At 42.2% G+C, this 22,102-nt stretch overlaps 1 protein-coding gene across 1 annotated transcript in view; it reads left to right on the forward strand.

Annotated features, from left to right (window-relative positions):
* Positions 1 to 22,102, forward strand: part of OEP80 (outer envelope protein of 80 kDa) — a 398,126-nt gene that overhangs the window by 265,232 nt on the left and 110,792 nt on the right. The window contains exons 11-13 of the mRNA XM_089439267.1: positions 14,461 to 14,537; positions 14,642 to 14,720; positions 14,846 to 14,961. Coding sequence (XP_089295393.1) covers positions 14,461 to 14,537; positions 14,642 to 14,720; positions 14,846 to 14,961 — 272 coding nt within the window. The remainder of the gene's footprint in view (positions 1 to 14,460; positions 14,538 to 14,641; positions 14,721 to 14,845; positions 14,962 to 22,102) is intronic.

Below are 22,102 nucleotides of genomic sequence, written 5' to 3' on the forward strand. Positions count from 1 at the left end.
GTTGGTCCTGTCCTCATGAAGTCGGGCTGGATTAGGGCTATTCGACCCAACATAAAGGCTATATATAGAGAGTCTGCTCGACCTATTTGAAGCACTCACTCAACAAGTTTGATCTAGAAGACAAAGAAGCAAAAAAGGAGAGCGAAGTTGCAGGAGAAGGAAAGAAGAATATGGGAAGACGTAAATCGAGTTCTTGGGCATTCTGTTTCTCACATGCGCAAAGTTTCTGGGCTGTACTGGGGTCACATTTCTAAATCTACTGCAGGTCCGAGATTTTGAGTTGAGGGCTGAAAATCTGTAGTTGGGGGGCTGAAATTCTGGATTGTAGCTGCAACTGAGACGTTGACACTTGGAGACTTTGGCAGGGATCATTTAATTGAAGGAAGGGCTGACTTGGTGGTTAGAGGAGGTCTTTGTCTAGGTCTAAAGGGTGTTGGATTGTCTCATCTCTATTTGAATCTACTAGTGGAAGAGTTGGATTGAGTTTTCTGCTTTGAGGGGTTTTGCCTTGGCTGAGTCTGTACATCTTGTGTCTCTTGTTCTTTTGGTCTTCGTATACATTTAATTTGGTAATTGTTTGATGAAAAGATAAACTAACAAAGAAGTAAAATAAGCCAACATAAATCACAAGTAATTATCAAGAAAGAGGAATCAAACCCTAATTTCTATAAGCATTGATTTCTCAACAAGGTGTCCAAGTTTGCTTATAATGATGTAGCATTGATTTACTCCTTAATGATGAGTCGACTTCTCGCTCGCCAGGGTTGGAACATGCAAGGGTTCCTTTATTATGTGATGGAATATCTAGTGCTTAGGAATTGGGTGATGGATAATGAGGGCGTTATTTTGAAATTTCTAAGTCTGACACATGAGAAATCCCTACTGCATTATCTGGTTTATTGTATCCTTCTTGTTCTCTCCATTAACAAGTTATTTATAAATATAAATACCGAAATAAACACAAATGCAGCCTCAACACATATACAGATCAACAACTAAAATAACTGAGACAATCACATAAGGGACACTGTTATTTTTGGACAATTGTCCCTGAAAAACACAATGCGGGAAAACCGATGCAACAGATATGTGGGTTTTGTTATTATGTAGTTTTTTGAATAGAACTAGGGTGCCAGAAATGGCTCACCCTTCAGAGAATTTCCTTGGTAGAAGTACCTATCCTCGGAGACAAATATTTCGGCTTATCAACAACCATATGATTGATCCCACAACAATTTTGACAGTTCCTTAGCTGGACAACAAAAGCTGCTCCAAGCTTCTCTTTGGAACTGCATCACCCTCTTCTGCTCTGCGTCTGCGTCTGCCTCTCAACCCCTAGTCCGCCTCTTCAGCCTAGCATCAGCTCAACTAGCCTCTGCTGCTTTTGCATCAACGTCTTAGCCCTCTACGTTAGCCTCTTGGGCCTCTCCATCACTTGCGTTGGCCTCTTCATCCTCTGCGTCAGTCCTCGCTTCCTTTGCGTCAGCCTTCCAAGGCTCTGTGCTGTCTCTCCGACACTTTCTTTGCCTCTTTGATATGTATTCTTGGCCTTTTACCGAATTGCCCCTCGCTGCAAAAGATCACTAACTCGATTTCTCAACAAACCCTGCCCCAGAATATCGAATTCTTGATCAACTTGGTGTATCTCCAATTGACCCTCAAGCCTCCTGTTATACTTTTCCTGTTGACGATTCAACGGCCGAGATTAAGTCCCTAATCAAAGACTAAGATTAGATTTGGCTTGATTCTCGTTATTTAGAACTTTCTCATCCATATTATATTAATACACATTAATATTTTAATTTTCCTAAGTTTATACTTAGGAACCCCATTAAAAATATTAATTATTTTAATATCTCTCCATCTGGGTGGAATTTCCCCAAACGATTTCTGGCTCTTGGAGATCTTATGTGCCTTAGCCTCTCCACCAATTTTCATGGCTAGAGCACATGCGATGCTACCACAAATCAACAGGTTAGAGGTCATGCTAGGCTTTTTCCCCATCACTAATCAATGTCATGGCCATCTTTTGCATTTTAACTTTTCTTTTTCTTTTATTGTGGCCGTCTTATGCTTTTATCTTTCTTTAAGCTGCATAAAACTCTTGGGAATAGGTTTTTGGCCTTGACTCAAGGATGTGGATATGAGGTTGCTAATCCCGATGAACCAATGATGGCAAACCCGAAGGATGAATGTGAAATCAATGGAATGGTTAGGAGTGGTAAGTATGGAATGGTTATGTACACGGCACTTCAATCAAAGTTTCTCAAGTAGTGGTAAGTATAATTCATATAAAAATAATAAATATAAATATATAAAAATAAAAATAATAATTAATTAACTAATGGTTAGTTAGTTAGTAATGAAGAGGTATGTGTTAGAGACATGAGCATTCATGAAAGGGCACTTGCCTAAGGTACATAAGCATGCCCTCATTCTCATTTGTAATCATCTCATATCATATCTTACATCACTTCAATATACAATATTCAATATACAGTTACATCTCTTACAATGGACATTTACGTCTTTGAAGTATTTTAAAGATTTCTGTTGTGTATAGGACTTTTGGTCGTTACATTGGTATCAGAGCCACGCTGGCAGATCCCGGCCTTTGGCCATCAAGTTGTCGTCGCAAATAAAGCGTTTCGCTATACGAGTTGGAGTTTCTCCATTTTCGCTACATTTGAAGGGGAGTGATGTAGGTGGTATCGGGAAGAGGGATCACGCAACCAAAATCAGGATTTCCCATGTAGTGCCAACCCTAAAGCTAATGGCCAGTAAAGAAGATCCCATGGGACTAGGATATAAGGGTAACCACAAAATTGGGCAGTAGAGATAAGAATACAAACCTAACCCACTTTTTCGCCGAATTCCCCCACCAATTCATTCCCAAAATTGCTCGCGACAAGTAAGAAAAATTCCTCAACTATACCAATGAAAAGCTATACCTTTCGGGTTGAGAAGCCCACCTTCAAATATACAATCATGACAAGTGGTTGAAGGACCACATGGCTGGCTTTGGTGGCAGTGACAATGGCACATTGAGCTATCCGGTGGCTATTGGCTACCGGCCGAGGACCGTCTAGGAGAAAAAATTCTCCTATATACACTACCCACAGGTGGTGGGTAACACGACCTGTGGTTAAACATATATGTGCGACCTCCAAAAACTAGCCAAATAGTTTGGTTAATAGCTCGATCAACTCTGGTCAAACTTTCCTTCTTTCTCACATGTGTGGTTGGTCAAAAACTCGTCCTTCTCTCACACATGTAGCTAGTTAGGTTGGTGGTCAAACTTGTCCTTCTCTCACACATGTGACCAGAAGAAGAGAGAGATAGGAATGGTAAAGATGATCTCCAACAAAAGATATCTCCTTTGACGAATTCTCCTCCATAGGAAAATATTCAATGAGCTTGCTAAGTTGCTATTTTGCCTCTCACATGTTTTCTATTTATATAAAGCTTTAAGGTTGAGTAGAGACCCATCAAGGTGGCTTCTCATCACAAGAAACCCCTTCACTAAAGGAGCCTACATCGCAACTCAACATTAGACTAGAATTGTTTACCCCATTGTTGGGTGAAAAACTCGTTTTCTATTTATATAGAGCTCTAAGGTTGAGTAAGCATCCATCAAGGTGGCTTCTCATTACAAGAAACCCCTTCACTAAAAGAGCCTACATCACAACTCAACATTAGACTATAATTGTTTACCCCATTGTTGGGTGAAAAACCCCAATCAATAAACAATTTAAACCTGCTCTATAAAAAATAGATCACTCCATCCCAGAGCACAATGTGAGCATTGCGGGCCATTTACCCCTAGTCCAATTAGCATGGCCACATGGGTGAATGTGTCAATCTCCCCTAGTCAAATCAGCTTGGCCCCATGGGTGAAAGTTTGTCCCTGGGCCATTCATCCCTAGCCAGATTAGCTCGGCCCCATGGGTAAATGTACCATTCCCCTGCTAGTCAAATCAACATGATGTCATGGGAGAATGTTTGCTCGATGTTGCAAAAATATCAACACCAGAAACAGAGGCACACCTCATTTTTATGTGGCTCGTATATTATGAGGTGAGAGGACCTTAATATATCATTGCCTATATATGGATTTGAAAGACTCTCTCTCTACCTTCTTTAGGTAGAAGGACCATTGATGCTTAGTCCTCTTCATCAGGGAGATCTTTAGCTGTAGATCTCTGTTCGTGCACATCATGCTTTGCCTTGTGACATCTAGGACAATCACCCCATACTTTCATATGGGTTCGTCAGATCAAAACCACAAGTGATGGGCATAAGTTCTGGGTGCACTAGACAATAGAAGGGTGACAACTTGGGCCTCTTCTCAGCCCTCCCCTTTGGGGCATCAACGATTATCTTTGAGTGCAGTTCAACAATGTCGAACTGTACATTAGTCCACAGACCCTTAGAGCACTAGATGGACTAGTTTTGGATAGTTCCAAAGCATGACGACCCTACCCCGTTTGAGTACCACCCAGTTCCATATGAGCAACTAGATACCTATTTATAGTTTCTTTCTTTCGAACTTGGATGCTAGGAGTATTCCTTGCTACTACATCCCCCTAGGATGATATGGTCAGACCCAGTACTAGTTCGTACGACTTCAACAATGAGCTAGTGCCTAGTTCGACTCCTTCACTATTGGCCATTAGACTCAGGAGCCCTTGACATCTTTAACTCCATCTCTTCCTATCCCACTCATTCTTTCTCTGTAGGCTATTGATTATTTTGTATCATGCCACGATCTTTTATATGCATCTCGCCACAACACCATGGTTTGTTTGTTTTTTTGTTATGTTTGTTAGCGTTCGAATCTGCCTTAGGCTGAGGAAGGCAAAACTCGAGGCCACATCAAACCACGCTCAGCCTCGTAGCTAGCCCTACGAGGACAGGAGAGGGCTCTCTCCGGGTCTATCTCGGTAAAAGGTTTTCAAAAGGGACTGAGATGACCAATAAGGAACACTGATTTTAGGCTAGTAAAGAGATAGGAAAGTTTGTTTTAGATTTTTGAGTTTTTTGTTGGAGAAATGGGAAAACCAATTTTGGGTGCGGGGATTGAGGTCAGATCTTTGCAGAAATCGAGTTGGGGCGAGGTAGGCAATAGTCTTGATGCCTTTGATCAGGTGTATGGACGGATCAGAATGACAAGGGGTTGAAGAGGGCAAAAGAGAATATGGATCCTCTTCAATCTGATGAAAACATGGAAAATCAAACAAACTTAAAGGCAGAGCATAACAATCTATGGATTCTACCTTAACACTTCATTTGTTCAATTGCAGAAGATAAAAGAAGGAAAATGATACACATTAACAACTTACAATTACAGAAAGAAACACACCATCAACACACAAAGCCACAAGGATCCCAACAGGTGCTCCAAAATCTCTGATCTTCCCTTAGCCAAAATATGAAAAATATGTACAATAGTGTCCAAAATCTTCCCAAGAGTCCAACTCTCTACCAAAATCCAACCTCTACACTATTAAATTCATAGAATATATACATTTTCTCATCCTTGTACTAAGGGATTGAGCTCAACCATTTTCTTCAAAATAGAATTAGTTACATTAAACTTGGGCCGAATTTCTGAAAATAGGTGCTGAAGATGAACTCGTATCTCCTAAACCATAACACATGTTGCGAAACTGAAACAGGTTTTTGTAGATAAGGTAGTGCTGGAGAAAACCTCTCTCAAATTTTGGAAATTCATTTCCATTAGCTCATAATCTGTTCCACAAAATCATCTCTAAAACAGAAAATCATTAAAAATTTAATTCTGTGAAAATGAGCTGTAAAGATCTAGTCACACATCCCAATCCATGACACCTGTGAATAAACTGAAAGAGGTTTTTGTTATATGGCTCGTTCTTAACAAAAACCTCCTTGGGTTTTGCAAAATTACTTTCCATCTGCTGTAAAATGGTCCCGCACTAAAATGACTAAAACAGTAAAAAATATGAAAAATTTGCTTTGTTTTAATATAAGCTCCAAATATCACTGTATATCTCCCACATAGTAGCACCTGTGCATAAACTGAAGGAGGTTTTTGTTATTTGGTATGTGATGAACAAAAACCTCTCTCACTTTTAAAAAATTCCTTACCATTCTTTTAGAAACTGATTTTGAACTAAACTTGTCATTGTGTGCAGCAACTGACCTCAAAACATGCATAACCAAGAATCACTCATTCATTTCTTCTAATCCAGGAACCGGTTACGGGAGTGTGATATGCCGTTGGAAAGATTTTTCCGAGATCCTTTTGATAGAAACACTTGTGACATGTTTTGTGTTGAACATCATGTGCAAAACATATAACAAAACCAGACATAGTAAGAGCTCATGTTGATCCCTGGTGACAGGCTGCGAAGACTGGAACTAACAATGTTATTTCGAACATTTTCTAGGATGTGAAATTGCACTCCACATTGGATTCATACTTATTGTAATCTTGTTTGTTCCCACTGACCTACTTTTGTGGGCATTTGTTGGACATTAATAAATTTATCTTATCTTAGAGATACCTTCATAACAATTGCATCTGGCTTTGTTTTGTGTTCTCAAAATAGCCATCATTGGCTATAAAACATCTATGTCAATTATTGGTACTTATTTGAAAGGCTTTGGAGGGAGAGAAAGTTTGTGGCAAAGCATGTTAAAGTAGGACAATGGAGTTCGCCTTCGATGAATTCACTCGTAAGGCTTAACACCCAAGCATGGTTATAAATGCACTTGGTTATTCGTTGGCACTCATGAAGAATACTTGCGCGCTCTTCAACTTCCATATGTCCTCCAAAATTAGATGTATGCAATGGGTAGCATGCGGGGTTCTCAAAATAGTAGGGTATTTAGTACAGAACAATTTTCCCTCTGCCACATAATTCGCAGCATTGTTCATGATTACTTGGACAACGTTTTTAACCCCAACATCTTCCACAACATCCGCCAACAATGTATATATCAGATTTGCATCCTTTACATGTAAAAATTTCTGTTTTCCCACCCCGGTTTTCAGTTTCTCCTTATTTCTCCCATGTAGTTAAATGCCCATTCCCATAACCATACATTTAACAGACTGAAAAAAAATAAATATTGCTGAAAACACAAATTCTGGAAATTTTTCAGAATGCTGGAAATTGCAGAATTAAAAATCAGCAATTAAAAACAGCCATTAAAACACATTAAAACACTGATATTTTTGGTCAACTTGACCCTGGAAAAACCCCCTACAACTCTTGGGGAAAACCAGTTTGAGAGCTCTTCTTTATTTCTGAAAATTGTCTTTTTACAGTGAGAATTATTCAGCAAAAAATCAGCAAGCAAATTTACAACTTATCTCCTTTCCCGTGCCTCACAGCAATCTGGAAATTACAGCAAACAGGACAGCAATAAATGCTGTACGACCTCCGTTTTGTGTGCAGAAAAATCAGCAAACTGCTCCTCGATTTTTGTGCAAAAATCTGCCTTTCACTATGTGCTGAATCAGCTGTACAAATCTGCTCAACTGCTGCCTTGGAATGTGTGCCAAGCTGCTGTCTCCTTCTCCTTTCTGCTCAGAAATCTCTCTTGCTCTCTTGCTCTCCTTCTCCCAATCTGCTCATGAAAGAATGAATGACCTTTTCCTCTTTTTCCTCCTTTAATATAACTCCAAGTGACTTTTGGGTGATCCAAGTGACTTTTGGGTGATCTCTAAATCCAATGGCTGAAATAGATTTAGATCAATGGTTGAGATTAAATGCTCATTTAAATCTCACTTTCTATTTTTTAATTCACCCCACTTTAATAAAGACCCACTTAGTCATTTATTTCCAAAGTCACTTTTCTTTTCTAATTTTTCATTGACTTTATAAAAGTCACTTTAAAATTAGACTTAATAACTTTATCACTTAAAGTCACTTTTAAATTAGATTTAACTTTATAAAATTATAAAGTCACTTTAGGAGAAAAATTAAATTCTTTTGGACACTTTTCCCTAGGCCAAAGATCAAAGCCTAAGGGAACCACCTGTCCTCCGGTACCAAATTTCAACACTCCCTCTTACCGAGGAAGGTGTTCCTCACCACACCCATCTTGTCTCTGAAGTAGACATGCTTGCCCCGTGGTAAGGCTTTGGTAAGGATATCTGCAACCTGCTCATCAGTGGAAATATACTCAAGCTTCACAGCTCCCTTCTGAACATAGTCTCTGATGAAATGATATCTGATCCCGATATGCTTTGACCTGTCATGAAATACTGGATTCTCCGTGAGTTTAATGCAACTCTGATTATCACAGTAAATCACTGAAGGTCTCAACGGCTGACCAAATAAGCCAAACAACATCTTGACCAAATAAGCCAAACAACATCTTGCGAAGCCAGATGGCCTCACAACTAGCTAGACTGGCTGCCATATACTCTGCTTCCGCTGAACTCAGTGCTACTGACTGCTGCTTCCGGCTGAACCATGACACTACTGCTGAACCCAACCCAAAACAACACCCTGAAGTGCTCTTCCTATCAGAAGCACAACCTGCCCAATCAGAATCAGTGTATCCTGCCAATCTCACTCCATCTTCCTGCCTGTAGTCCAGACCATAATCCACTGTCTCCTGCAAGTACCGCAAAATGTGTTTTGCAGCCACCCAGTGAACCTTCCTAGGCTCACACATAAACTGACTCATCGTGTTGACTGCAAAACAGATATCTGGTCTAGTGTTGACCAAATACATCAAGGAACCAATCAGCTGCCTGTACAATGTGGGATCCACCAACTCGGAATCCGAAGCATGAAGCTTCTTCCAGTTGGTGATCATCGGTGTCGACATGGGTCTACAATCCTCCATGTGGAATCTGCTAAGGATGTCCACAATATACTTCCCCTGCCCCAGGAAGAAATGCCCCTCCTCCTGCCACACCTCCAAACCCAAAAAGTAATGCATCAAGCCGATGTCCTTCATCTCAAACTCCGCCGCAAGATCTCTCTTGCAGTGCTCTATGAGTCTCTCTGCACCTGTAATGATCAAGTCATCCACATACAACACCAGAATGAGAGGCTCCTCACCAATCACAATAAAGTAAAGGTTCGGATCTGCCTCACTCTTTGTGAAACCCATCCCCTGCAAGTATGCATCTATCCTGGAGTACCAAGCTCTGGGAGCTTGCTTCAGGCCATAAAGGGCCTTCTTCAATCTGCACACATGGGACTCCTTCCCATGCACCTCAAAGCCCTGTGGCTGCTCAATGTACACCTCCTCCTGTATGAAGCCATTGAGAAATGCGGTCTTCACATCCATCTGGTGGATCTTCCAACCCATCTCTGCTGCTATCGATATAATGGAGCGGATCGAAGTATATCGAGCCACGGGAGCGAAGGTCTCCTCATAATCAACTCCCTCTACCTGGGAGAACCCTCTAGCCACAAACCTCGCTTTGAATTTCTCAATGCTGCCATCTGCAGCATGCTTTACCTTGTAAAGCCATCTGGAAGTAACCACGGATTTGCCCTCAGGCCTCGGCACCACCTCCCAAACATCATTCTTCATGATAGAAGAATACTCCTCCTGCATGGCCTCTCTCCAGACCTGCTGGCTAGCTGCCTCCTCATAGCTAGAAGGCTCAGAGTCAAGGATGCTGGTAACCATCGCCATATAACTACAAAACCTCTCAGGTGGTCTACTCTCTCTGACCGGCCTCTTCGGCTCAGCAACAGATGTGGCATCTCTCAAGGTGTCCTGAAGCCACTTGGGCTTCCTCTTCCCTGAGCGCACTTCTTCCACCGGAGAATGAAACTCCTCCTCCTCATCATCATCAGTAGCCTGAACTCCTGACTGTCTGTCTGCTGTCCTCCTGCCTGCACCTGAACCTGTAGAAGCTGAGGTACCGTGTGAACTGTCCATCAGTGGACTCCCTAGTGAACTGCTCTGTGAACTGCTCTGCATGCTGCCCGGAGCACCACCCCTCTGGCTCGATGAGCCACTGCTCACTGACGGACCTGACATCCTCATAGATGTACCTTCGGATCCTCCTGATCCCTGCCCACTGGATCCCTGCGACTGACTCAACTGCTGCTGAGGGTCTGGCTGATCCAGATACTCTAACTCCCGTGACCTCCTAAAGGCCCTGTCCTCCTCGAACTTCACATCCCGTCTGACAACAACTCTCCTCTGTGCAGGAATGTAAATCCGAAAGGCCTTTGAGGTCTCACTGTAGCCCACAAAGATACCCTTCTCTGCGGTGGGCTCTAGTTTGGTCCTCTTCTCCTTGGGTATATAGGAGTATGTAATGCATCCAAAGATATGAAGATGACCAAGATCAGGCTTCTTCCCAGAGAAAGCCTCCTCCGGAGTCATGTGCCCCAAGGCACGATGCAGACTCCTGTTCTGCAAGTAAACAGCTGTGTTGCAGGCCTCTGCCCACAAGAACAATGGCAACCCCTGATCATGTAACATAGCTTTGGCAGCCTCTATGATGGATCTGTTCTTCCTCTCCGCAACCCCGTTCTGCTGGGGGTTGTAAGGAACAGTGAACTCCCTCCTAATGCCTGCCTCCGCACAATAGTCAACAAACTCTCCAAGGGTGTACTCTCCTCCATTGTCCGACCTCAAGGACTTGATCTTTCGGCCTGTCTGTGTCTCCACAAGAGCTCTGAACTCCTGAAACCGCTTGAAGACCTCACTCTTGGTCTTCAAGAAATAAATCCAGGTCCTCCTGGAGTGATCATCAATGAATAAAACATAGTACTCATACCCACTCAAGGAAACATGAGACATCCGACCGCTCACATCGGAATGAATCAAATCAAGTATCCCCGTCGCTCTGCTGTCACTGCTGGGAAAAGGGGATTTGGCAAATTTGCCCATCGCACAACCTCTGCAAGTATCAAAGTGATCAGTACTGAAATCTGGCACACCTGTAGTGATCTCCCGCAATGTCCTCAAGGCTCCATGATACATATGTCCCATCCTGCGGTGCCAAATCTCACACAGCTCAGAACTGCTAGCTCTGCTGTCGGTACTACTGCTCAATGCCAAAAGGGGCTGAAATGCAAACTTGTACACCTTTGCATGGCGTACACCTATCACTCTAGCTGAATCAGCTGGAGTGTCCCTGGGATACATCAACACCTGTCCTCCCCTGAACAGTACGTCATATCCTCTGTCCTCCAAAGCTGAGACGGATATGAGGTTCTTCCTCATCCCTGGCACATAAAGAACCTCTGACACCTTCAAGGGAGGTTTGGACTCCCTCTGAAATGTCACTGTCCCCACCCCGACTGCTCTAACAACTCTGTCATCACCGAGTACTACCTCAATATCAGTGCCACTCTCTGAAAGCTCTGAGAAGTACTCACGGACTCCTGTCATGTGACGTGAAGCCCCACTGTCCACATACCAAATACCTGTAGATGCTCCGCTAATCGAGGGAAAAGCATGCTCCCTCTGAACCTGTGTGGCAGGTGATCCTGCATTAGAGGACTCACATGTAGTGAACGCAAACTCCCGGTCAAAACGACCTGCAAAGTCCTCAATCTCCGCTGAAGCTGCCACGTCCTGGTTCTTTCCCTTCTTCTTCTTCTTCTCCGGACACACAACTGCATAGTGTCCCATCTTTTGACAATTCCAACACTTCACCTTGGAATAGTCCTTCTGTGTGTTCCCCGGTTTACCTTTACCTTTGCCTTTGCCCCCACCACTGCTTGTGGAAGCCTGCTTCTTCCCTTTGCCTTTCTTGCCTCCTGCCACCAGTGCTACATCCTCATCCTGCTCAACTGGCTTGGCTGCCCCAAGCTGTCCTTTCCTGATCTCTGTCTGAATGCAATCATCCCAAAACCTCTCCCATGTGGGAAGGGTCTCACGTGCACAAACCCCATCAGCAAAGTTCAACCATGAACGGGGGAGGCCATTCACTGCAATACGCACCAACTCAGTGGATGGAATGGCCTCTCCAATCGCTGCCAACTCATCTCTCACATTGGTAATCTTTGTGAGATATCCAGCTGCACTATCATTACCCATCTTAATGTTCTTCAGCTTCTCCTTCAGGACCATCTTCCGGTTCTCATTGGTACTCTGGTAGAGATTGGACAATGCTGTCCACATCTCATGGGCATTGCTCTTTCCTCTCACATGAGGAATGCAATGGTCTTTGATTCCGTCTAGAATCAGCCTCTTACCCTTATTGTTCTTCTTTTTATACTCAGCCAACTGAGTAACATCAGTGGGCACAACAACAGGGTTCTGTGCGGTATGCACCATGATATCCCAGACTTCTGCCTCCTCAAAGATACTCTGCATTCTCTCCTTCCAAACGCTGTAATTTATATGCCCATCCAGTCTATCCTCCACCCTCAATCCCAATGACATCCTGCTGTCCTAAAACTGAAAAATAGCACTGCTGTAGTAAAGATAAAACTGCTGTTTATGAAAAAATCAGCTTGCTGGAATTTTCTGAGTGAAAAATCAGCAACTGTAATTTTTCCTTTTGCTGTCCCAAACTGCCCTTCAGCACTCAACCTCTGATACCATGTAAAAATTTCTGTTTTCCCACCCCGGTTTTTAGTTTTTCCTTATTTCTCCCATGTAGTTAAATGCCCATTCCCATAACCATACATTTAACAGACTGAAAAAAAATAAATATTGCTGAAAACACAAATTTTGGAAATTTTTCAGAATGCCGGAAATTGCAGAATTAAAAATCAGCAATTAAAAACAGCCATTAAAACACATTAAAACACTGATATTTTTGGTCAACTTGACCCTGGAAAAACCCCCTACAACTCTTGGGGAAAACCAGTTTGAGAGCTCTTCTTTATTTCTGAAAATTGTCTTTTTACAGTGAGAATTATTCAGCAAAAAATCAGCAAGCAAATTTACAACTTATCTCCTTTCCCGTGCCTCACAGCAATCTGGAAATTACAGCAAACAGGACAGCAATAAATGCTGTACGACCTCCGTTTTGTGTGCAGAAAAATCAGCAAACTGCTCCTCGATTTTTGTGCAAAAATCTGCCTTTCACTATGTGCTGAATCAGCTGTACAAATCTGCTCAACTGCTGCCTTGGAATGTGTGCCAAGCTGCTGTCTCCTTCTCCTTCCTGCTCAGAAATCTCTCTTGCTCTCTTGCTCTCCTTCTCCCAATCTGCTCATGAAAGAATGAATGACCTTTTCCTCTTTTTCCTCCTTTAATATAACTCCAAGTGACTTTGGGTGATCCAAGTGACTTTTGGGTGATCTCTAAATCCAATGGCTGAAATGGATTTAGATCAATGGTTGAGATTAAATGCTCATTTAAATCTCACTTTCTATTTTTTAATTCACCCCACTTTAATAAAGACCCACTTAGTCATTTATTTCCAAAGTCACTTTTCTTTTCTAATTTTTCATTGACTTTATAAAAGTCACTTTAAAATTAGACTTAATAACTTTATCACTTAAAGTCACTTTTAAATTAGATTTAACTTTATAAAATTATAAAGTCACTTTAGAAGAAAAATTAAATTCTTTTGGACACTTTTCCCTAGGCCAAAGATCAAAGCCTAAGGGAACCACCTGTCCTCCGGTACCAAATTTCAACATTACATGTGAGGATGCATTAATGGATTTCAAGAACATGGTTTGTTTCAGGCAGGCCACAAGAAAATTGACGACTCTTCTACTCCTCTGATTTGTCCACCCGTCTAACAGTCTTGATATGTTTCAAAGGAGTCCGTTAAGTCTAGATGAGTTTTATAGGATTCTGGTGAGCCTTGAGGTGTTTCAGTGGAGTCTGGGGGAGTTGGTTTAAGAGTTTGCAGGAGTAGCTCTTGTCAGCTGTGATTCGGCAAGACTTGGTGAGTCTCGAGAGTCTGAAAAGTGTCTGGCAAGACAGATAGAGACTAAGAGATTGGGGTGCATAGTACATATGTGGCAGCCTTATACGAAATTTAAAAGTGCTGTTCGGATTTAGCATTTTAGTTCATTAGTGTGGTGACTTGGAAACACTAGGTAGGACTTTGGAGTCAGAAAAGAGTTTGAGAACACTGGTCCAGATATCTACTCTAAGGTCATTGAGGAAAACGAAATGTTGAGTCTGTAGAAATGAAGAATATATTTTTTGAGAGTACTTTCTGTTTGTACACTTTTCTGGTTTTGCAAAGGTGTGAAGAATCAAGATTCATATAACACTGATGGCATTCAATTATGTTATAGTTACTATGTAGGAACTGTCTCAATACAAGTTAAGCACGTTTGGGTAATTTCATTTCCTGGTTTGCACTAGAGTTATTCTTATGTAGATGAATTATACTGGTTTACTTTTAATGTATTTTCTAAAGATTTCATAAGATGTTTCTTGATTGGGAATGGTTATGGTATGTAGGGCATTTATGGTTATGGTTATGCATTTAGGAGTGTACATAATACAAATGTTATGTCACACTTTCTTGTTATAGATGATAAGCGTAATTGTTGTGTTGCCTTCCAGCGTGCTGGCCCTCTTCAGCGTGATGAAAATGGACAAATAAAAATAGCAGATATGTATGGAGCTCCACTCACTTTCAGGTGGGTGTTTGCTTGACTATGCAATTGAGAAATAATGGATGCTCGTTATTTGAAAACAAGCTGGGTTTTTCTGATTGCACTTAATTTATTGCTTGGATTTTTAGTGGCAAGGCCTATGATGACATGCTGCTTGCAAAGCTGGAGACTATGTATGCAGATTCTGGAGAACATGGGTCTTCAATGGTTGGTGCTAGTTTTTATTGTCAGTCCAATTTTACTTTGTTAAAAGTCAAATATGCCCAATGTTTCTCCTGACAATTTCTGCTATCATCTTTTGTTTGATTGCTAATCCATGTGGGACTGTGCAGCTTGTATTTAACATGGAACAAGGCCTACCCGTCTTGCCAGAATGGCTATTTTTTAATAGACTGAATATCCGTGCAAGACATGAAATGCGCATTGGTCTGGCTCATTGCATTGCAAGGTAATGTAGTTGAAAATAATTTAGTATTTACTAAAGTTCAATTTCATGAATGTCAGTCTTGGAAATACATTTGGCTGAATAATGCTCTTCTTTGAAAGAACATGAAAATTAGTTAATGCATTATAATCACAGCTTCTTCTACTGTCATCATAACAAGACAAGCATAGACAAACATTTATTATGCTACAGTCCTAAAATTCCCCAACCCTTGATATGTAGAATACCTAGGTTGCGATGTGTCATTTAATATAGTGTTGAAATGTTGAGAAACTAGCAAATCTATGGAAACTAGAAAACATTTCAATCTCCACTTTCTTTGTGCAAGTCCTGGGAATTTGGGACCTGCTATGCCTCCTTTCAGCAGGGGTACCTATAGTAAAATTCTTCACTTTCATTTGCATTTTGATGAACAAGACAGCATGAAGAGAAAAACAATAACTCCATCTCATCACTGGTATGCAAGGTCGTGCTTTTAAAAGAAAGATCTGAGAAAGAGAAAAGGATAGAATGTTCTGCTTTTCTGATGACAGATTGGATTGGCATACTTACAAAGGAGTTTAGCAACAGCGTTTTATCCTAAGTCATGAAATGAATTGTCACGAGATTTCTCACTCAAATTTTAGCATCTCTTTCCTTATCCTATTTGTAAAGGGGACAATTTTGAATGAGCAAAGTGGACTGTGGATTCAAATATGAAGGATTTGTTGACAGAAAAACTTTCTAGTGGCTGAGTGATGTAGAAAATTTGTCAGTCCAGAATCTAAAGGATGTTTCCATTTGGCACACACCCTCAGATCACTGAGTTTTCAACGACACGAGATTGATGAATTACTTGGATTGCACCCTTATATGTTTTATGGATACATAGCAGCACATGGTCAAACAGAACAATGGATGATCCAATATCCTGGGCATATATTTGAAGTTTTGGTTTGAGACCATTGAAGTTGGTTTGACCAGCCTGCTAGCAAACACCACGAGTGAACTCTAGTATGGTAAGGTGGTGCTACTTATTTTGTTATGATGAAAAATAGTGGTTGGCCCTTGTAAAGTTTTGTAGATGTTCTATGCTAAGAGCAATTTCACTTTTCTCACAGCAATCATACAAGTAGATAAGCAAAATGCAGATAGAACATATAAGCAGATCTTACAGAAGACAAATCAGAAACAAGAAAAATGTATGTGTTTGTTTCGGCGGTCAACAGGATGCTTCAACCAGCAAAGTCTCCTTTGGTCAGCCAGCCCAGCATGTGTCACAACAACCCTCCAACCAGTAGATGAGTCAACCCAAGTCAGTTCTACAAAAGTCAACGCTGTCCTGAAAAGTCAACGCAGGGGCATCAAGCTAAAAGTCAACGCAGCAGCAAAACGGTCAACCCTTTGACCTCGATTTTTGTGCCAGGTAGTATGGCCTTCAAAAATCGAACCTCCCACAAGTTTTCAGCTTGTTTGGACCAAGCGTTGACCAAAGTCAACGCTGGTCAAACTTCTGCGAAACCCTAGCAGCAGAAAAATCCTCTTCGTCCTTCCCACGTGTGGCTGAAATTCGTCCTCCAGGTAGCTCGTACTTTTAGGATGAGAGAGGAAGATGTGAGTTTTTTTTGTGATAAAATTCTCTCCAACTTTTCCTGTATATATATATCCATCAATGAGGGTGTGTGACACATCTGTTGGGCATGTGAGCCTACATTACAAAACTGGCTGACCTTTGCACATATAATTTATTAAGAATAATAAATTCAAAATATAAGTTCTGCTCATCGGATTAAGACTATTTTTATATGGATTTTACACCTCTCAGAAAGAGGAATCCAACAAAAATATTAGCCTCTTAATCTGAGCATCAGAACATGGAGTTTGGACCTAGTTGTCCAAATTTAACACTCCCTCTCAACTAGGGAGAACTCCATCTATTAGTGCAATTAACATCGTGAGTCATCCCGCCGAAACTTGCTTTGCTGGCTTCTTTATTTCAGAACAGAAGTGGGTCAGTCACAAAGACATCATTCCTCGACTGACATAATCAGTCCAGAGGTCCCAGACCTCACAAATCTTGATCCCAGATCAAGTGGTTGGACCATGCCATCCTAGATAGAGAGTACGGCAATCTCTGATGCGTCCATCAGTCTTTGCTAATAGTCTCTAGGTTTTCCACACCTCATTGGCCAAATGAGAGGTACTTCCCATGAGCCCTGAACTCAATGGGTAGGATGCATACGGGGCACAGATTAAATGAGTGGCGAACCAACTCAATAATCACAAGGGTGGGGTAGAAGCATTATGAGTGCTTATAGCTCCGAGAAGCTATCCCCAAAGCCCCCCAGAGCTCCCAGAGCTCATTGTCCAACAGGACCCACATCATAGGGTCTTTCCACGACACCAAGACTCTCACGGAAGGTTAGGAACTTGACCTTCCCCAGGGGCTTAGTGAGAATATCCGCGACCTGCTCATCAGTTCCTATATGATCGAGCCTTACGGCCCCTCGCTGTACCATATCCCGGATAAAGTGGTACCTAATATCAATATGCTTGGATCGGTCGTGGAACACAGGATTCTCAGTCATACGAATCCCACTCTGATTATCACAGAGTATTACAGTGGTATCTAGCACATGTTGGAACAGCTCACTAAAGAGCTTCCTCAACCAAACTGCTTCACAACAGGCCATACTAGCAGCAATGTATTCGGCCTCTGCGGTGCTCAAAGCCACCGACTTCTGCTTCCTGCTCATCCATGAGATCGAAGCAGAGCCAAGATTGAAACAACATCCAGATGTGCTCTTACGATCCACCACACTGCCAGCCCAATCGGCATCAGTATATCCCCGGAGTATCACACTCCCGGCAGTGTATCTCAGCCCATGGTTTATCGTGCCCCGAAGATATCTCAAAAGATTCTTGGCACCAACCCAGTGAAAATGATGAGGCTCAACCATCTGTTGACTCAAAGTATTCACTGCAAAACATATGTCCGGACGGGTGTTCACTAAGAACATCAAAGCTCCTATGAGTTGACGATACTCAGTAGGATTGGCCAAGATAGGCCCTGCAGCGCTGCCACTCAACTTCTTAAAGTTGAGTTCCATTGGTGTCGACACGGACTTACAGTCCACCATCCCAAATCTTTCCAGAAGCTTCACAATATACTTTCCTTGAGAAAGGAAAATCTCTCCAGGTCTCTGCCAGACCTCCAGGCCTAGGAAATAGTGCATCAGTCCTAGGTCTTTCATCTCGAACTCAGCAGCAAGCTCCCTCTTACATTGATGAATGAGAGGGTCATCACCTGTCAGGAAGAGGTCGTCCACATACAGCACTAGAATGAGAGGCTTTCCTTCCTCAACCTTAAAGTAAAGGTTTGGATCAGCATTGCTTCGAGTGAAGCCCAACTTCATCAAGTAACTATCCATTCTCTCATACCAAGCTCTGGGTGCTTGCTTTAACCCATAGAGGGCTTTCTTCAACCTGCAGACATAAGTGTCTCGATCTTGAACTTCAAATCCCAGAGGTTGTTCTACATACACCTCTTCCTTTATTGCACCATGCAGAAAAGCAGTCTTGACATCCATCTGATGAAGACTCCATCCTTGCGTAGCAGCAAGGGCTATGATGGATCGGATGGTGGTATATCGAGCCACAGGTGCAAATATATCGTCATAGTCAATTCCTTCCTTTTGAGAGAAGCCACGGGCAACAAATCTTGCCTTAAACTTTTCAGCACTCCCATCAGATCCATGTTTAATCTTGTAGAGCCATTTAGCGGTGACAACAGATTTGTCCTTCGGTCTCGGGACCACATCCCAGACATCATTCTTCATAATAGCCTCATATTCTTCATGCATAGCATCCTTCCAGACTTGATGCTTGATGGCTTCTTCAAAAGATCCAGGTTCAGATTGTATAATAGTACTCATGGCAGCTAGATACCCTTGGTATCTACACGGCTTCTTGCTTTCTCGGAAAGTTCCCCTTGGGGCAGCATGACCCTCAGCATCTTCGAGGGTGTCCCTGAGCCATGATGGCCTCTTTCCTAGAGAAGGGGAAGGATCAATAGGGTCCATTGGCTCTTCAACATCAGGCATAGCCTCATCCTGGGGTTCTTCCAGATTTCCAGGTCTTTCTTCATGGTTTTCTTCAGATCTAGGAAGATCTACTACTTTCTTCAGGGAAGCATCTTCGTCAAAAGTGACATCATGGCTTATCTCTACTTCCCTTTGACCAGGTACATAGACTCTATATGCCTTAGAAGTCTCACTGTAGCCCACAAACATTCCTTTCTTCCCAGTAGCGTCCAGCTTACTTCTCTTTTCTTTCGGCACATGAAAATAGACAGGACATCCAAAAATTCTAAAATGTGAGACATCAGGTTTCTTACCAGAGAAAACCTCTTCGGGAGTTTTGGAGTCCAAAGCGGAATGAGGGCATCGGTTTTGAATGTACACAGCAGTATTTGCAGCTTCTCCCCACAGAAACTTTGGAAGACCCTGGTCACATAGCATGGCACGGGCAGCTTCCACAATAGTCCTATTCTTGCGTTCAGCAACACCATTCTACTCAGGAGTATATGCAGTGGTAGTCTCCCTCTTAATGCCAGCTTCTCTGCAAAAGTCTTTGAACTCATTTGACTCATATTCAGTGCCATTGTCAGTCCTCAAAATCTTGATCTTCTTTCCGGTCATATTTTCCACCAAGGCTTTGAAGGTACGGAACCACATGAAAGCCTCATCCTTCTTCTTCAAGAAGTATATCCAGGTTTTGCGAGAGAAGTCATCAGTAAATGTCATATAGTAAGAACATCCCCCCAGGGATGTTACAGGCAACATACCGGAAAGATCAGAATGGACCAGTTGCAATATCTCAGATGTCTTTGTGACACTTGAGGGGAAAGGTCCCCTTGTATGTTTTCCTTCAGCACAGCCCTTACATACACCTTTATGATTATTTCCAAAATCAGGCATCCCTGTCACCACCTTCCTTGCTTCGGGAAGAGCCTTGTAATGAAGGTGTCCAAATCTTCGGTGCCATAGTTCGGTTTGACGGATAGTATCACAAGTCATAGCTCCCAACGGACTCCCTCCAACCTGGTAGAGTGTACCAACTCTAAAACCAATTGAGATAGCTTCCTTGAAGCTCTTCTTCCACATGAGTACCTTTCCATCAGAGAAAGTTACATTGAATCCTTTGTCTTCCATGGCAGATACAGACACAAGGTTCTTCTTCAATTTGGGTACATAGAGTACATCTTGTAGATGGAGGACTTGTCCTTGAGACAAGTGGAGGGTCACAGTCCCGGTCCCTTTCACAGGATAAGTGGCATTATCCCCAAGGGTAATTTCTAGATTAGTATCCCTTTCAACCATGTCAGAAAGTGCTTCCTTGAATCCGGTGATGTGTCTTGAGGCACCACTATCGATTAGCCAGACATCCATAGTGTCGGGCGGAGATGCAGCTGAGAGAGCAGATATTAGAATATACTCATTTCTTTTATCAACAACATTAGACTCCTCATACCTGGTATTTCTGGTCCTTTTAGAAGGTGGATGGTTTCCTTCAAAGTGAGCCTTCCTCTTTCCTTTGGATTTGTCATTTCTTTGATTCCCATTCCTTCGGTTGTTGTTGTTGTCGTCACTATCGGGAGAATTCTTCTGGAAGGGGCATTCTCTAGCATAGTGTCCAGTCCTATGGCAGGTGAAACATTTACCCTTCTTCTTTTGAGTCTTAGTCCTTCCTTTGTCCTTGGAACCACCAGAGTTCTTCTTTCGGGAATGAGCAACATAGGCAGCATTTCTTTCATTATCAAATTCCTTCATCCTTGTTTCTTCTTGCATACATCTAGACAGAAGCTCATCAAAGTTAGGGATGGTATTATTGTTGAGAATGGTAGTTGTGAATACTTGCCATTCATATGGAAGTCCTCCAAGTGCGGTGAGAACCATCTCACGATCAGCTATTGTCTCCCCAATAGCTAGCAGATTGTTCCTGGTTTCGGTCAACTTCATAAAGAAAGTTTGAATAGACTCGTCTCGGCCCTTCTTCATATTCTTCAACTTGTTCTTGAGGAATAGCACTTGGTTCACATTGTTTACTTGGAACATAAGTATCAGTTTGTCATACATCTCCTTGGATGTGCCTAGTTCAGAATCCAGATATGTAGGCAACCAGACTCTTATTTATGGATTCCCTGATCAGCAGTTTTGCTCTGATTTCTCCCTTCTTATACTTGTGTTTAACAGCAGCAGAGGCATTTGATGGAGGTTCTTGAATCTTCCCTGTCACATGATCTAGGAGATCATGATCTTCTAATTTGAGATCTAATAACATCTTCCAGGCATGGAAGTCATCACTTCCAGTCAGCTTGTCGTTCTCCCTGAATTCAAGCTTAGAGGAATCCATTTCCTTCGATGATGATTGCTATAGATAGAGTTTGTCTTCACCTCAGCTCCGATACCATGTAAAGTTTTGTAGATGTTCTATGCTAAGAGCAATTTCACTTTTCTCACAGCAATCATACAAGTAGATAAGCAAAATGCAGATAGAACATATAAGCAGATCTTACAGAAGACAAATCAGAAACAAGAAAAATGTATGTGTTTGTTTCGGCGGTCAACAGGATGCTTCAACCAGCAAAGTCTCCTTTGGTCAGCCAGCCCAGCATGTGTCACAACAACCCTCCAACCAGTAGATGAGTCAACCCAAGTCAGTTCTACAAAAGTCAACGCTGTCCTGAAAAGTCAACGCAGGGGCATCAAGCTAAAAGTCAACACAGCAGCAAAACGGTCAACCCTTTGACCTCGATTTTTGTGCCAGGTAGTATGGCCTTCAAAAATCGAACCTCCCACAAGTTTTCAGCTTGTTTGGACCAAGCGTTGACCAAAGTCAACGCTGGTCAAACTTCTGCGAAACCCTAGCAGCAGAAACCCTAGCAGCAGAAAAATCCTCTTCGTCCTTCCCACGTGTGGCTGAAATTCGTCCTCCAGGTAGCTCGTACTTTTAGGATGAGAGAGGAAGATGTGAGTTTTTTTTGTGATAAAATTCTCTCCAACTTTTCCTGTATATATATATCCATCAATGAGGGTGTGTGACACATCTGTTGGGCATGTGAGCCTACATTACAAAACTGGCTGACCTTTGCACATATAATTTA

Source organism: Pinus tabuliformis, chromosome 9 (assembly GCF_031772625.1).
Source record: "Pinus tabuliformis cultivar Carrire ecotype Pingquan chromosome 9, CPIR1, whole genome shotgun sequence".
Classification (NCBI taxonomy): domain Eukaryota; kingdom Viridiplantae; phylum Streptophyta; class Pinopsida; order Pinales; family Pinaceae; genus Pinus; species Pinus tabuliformis.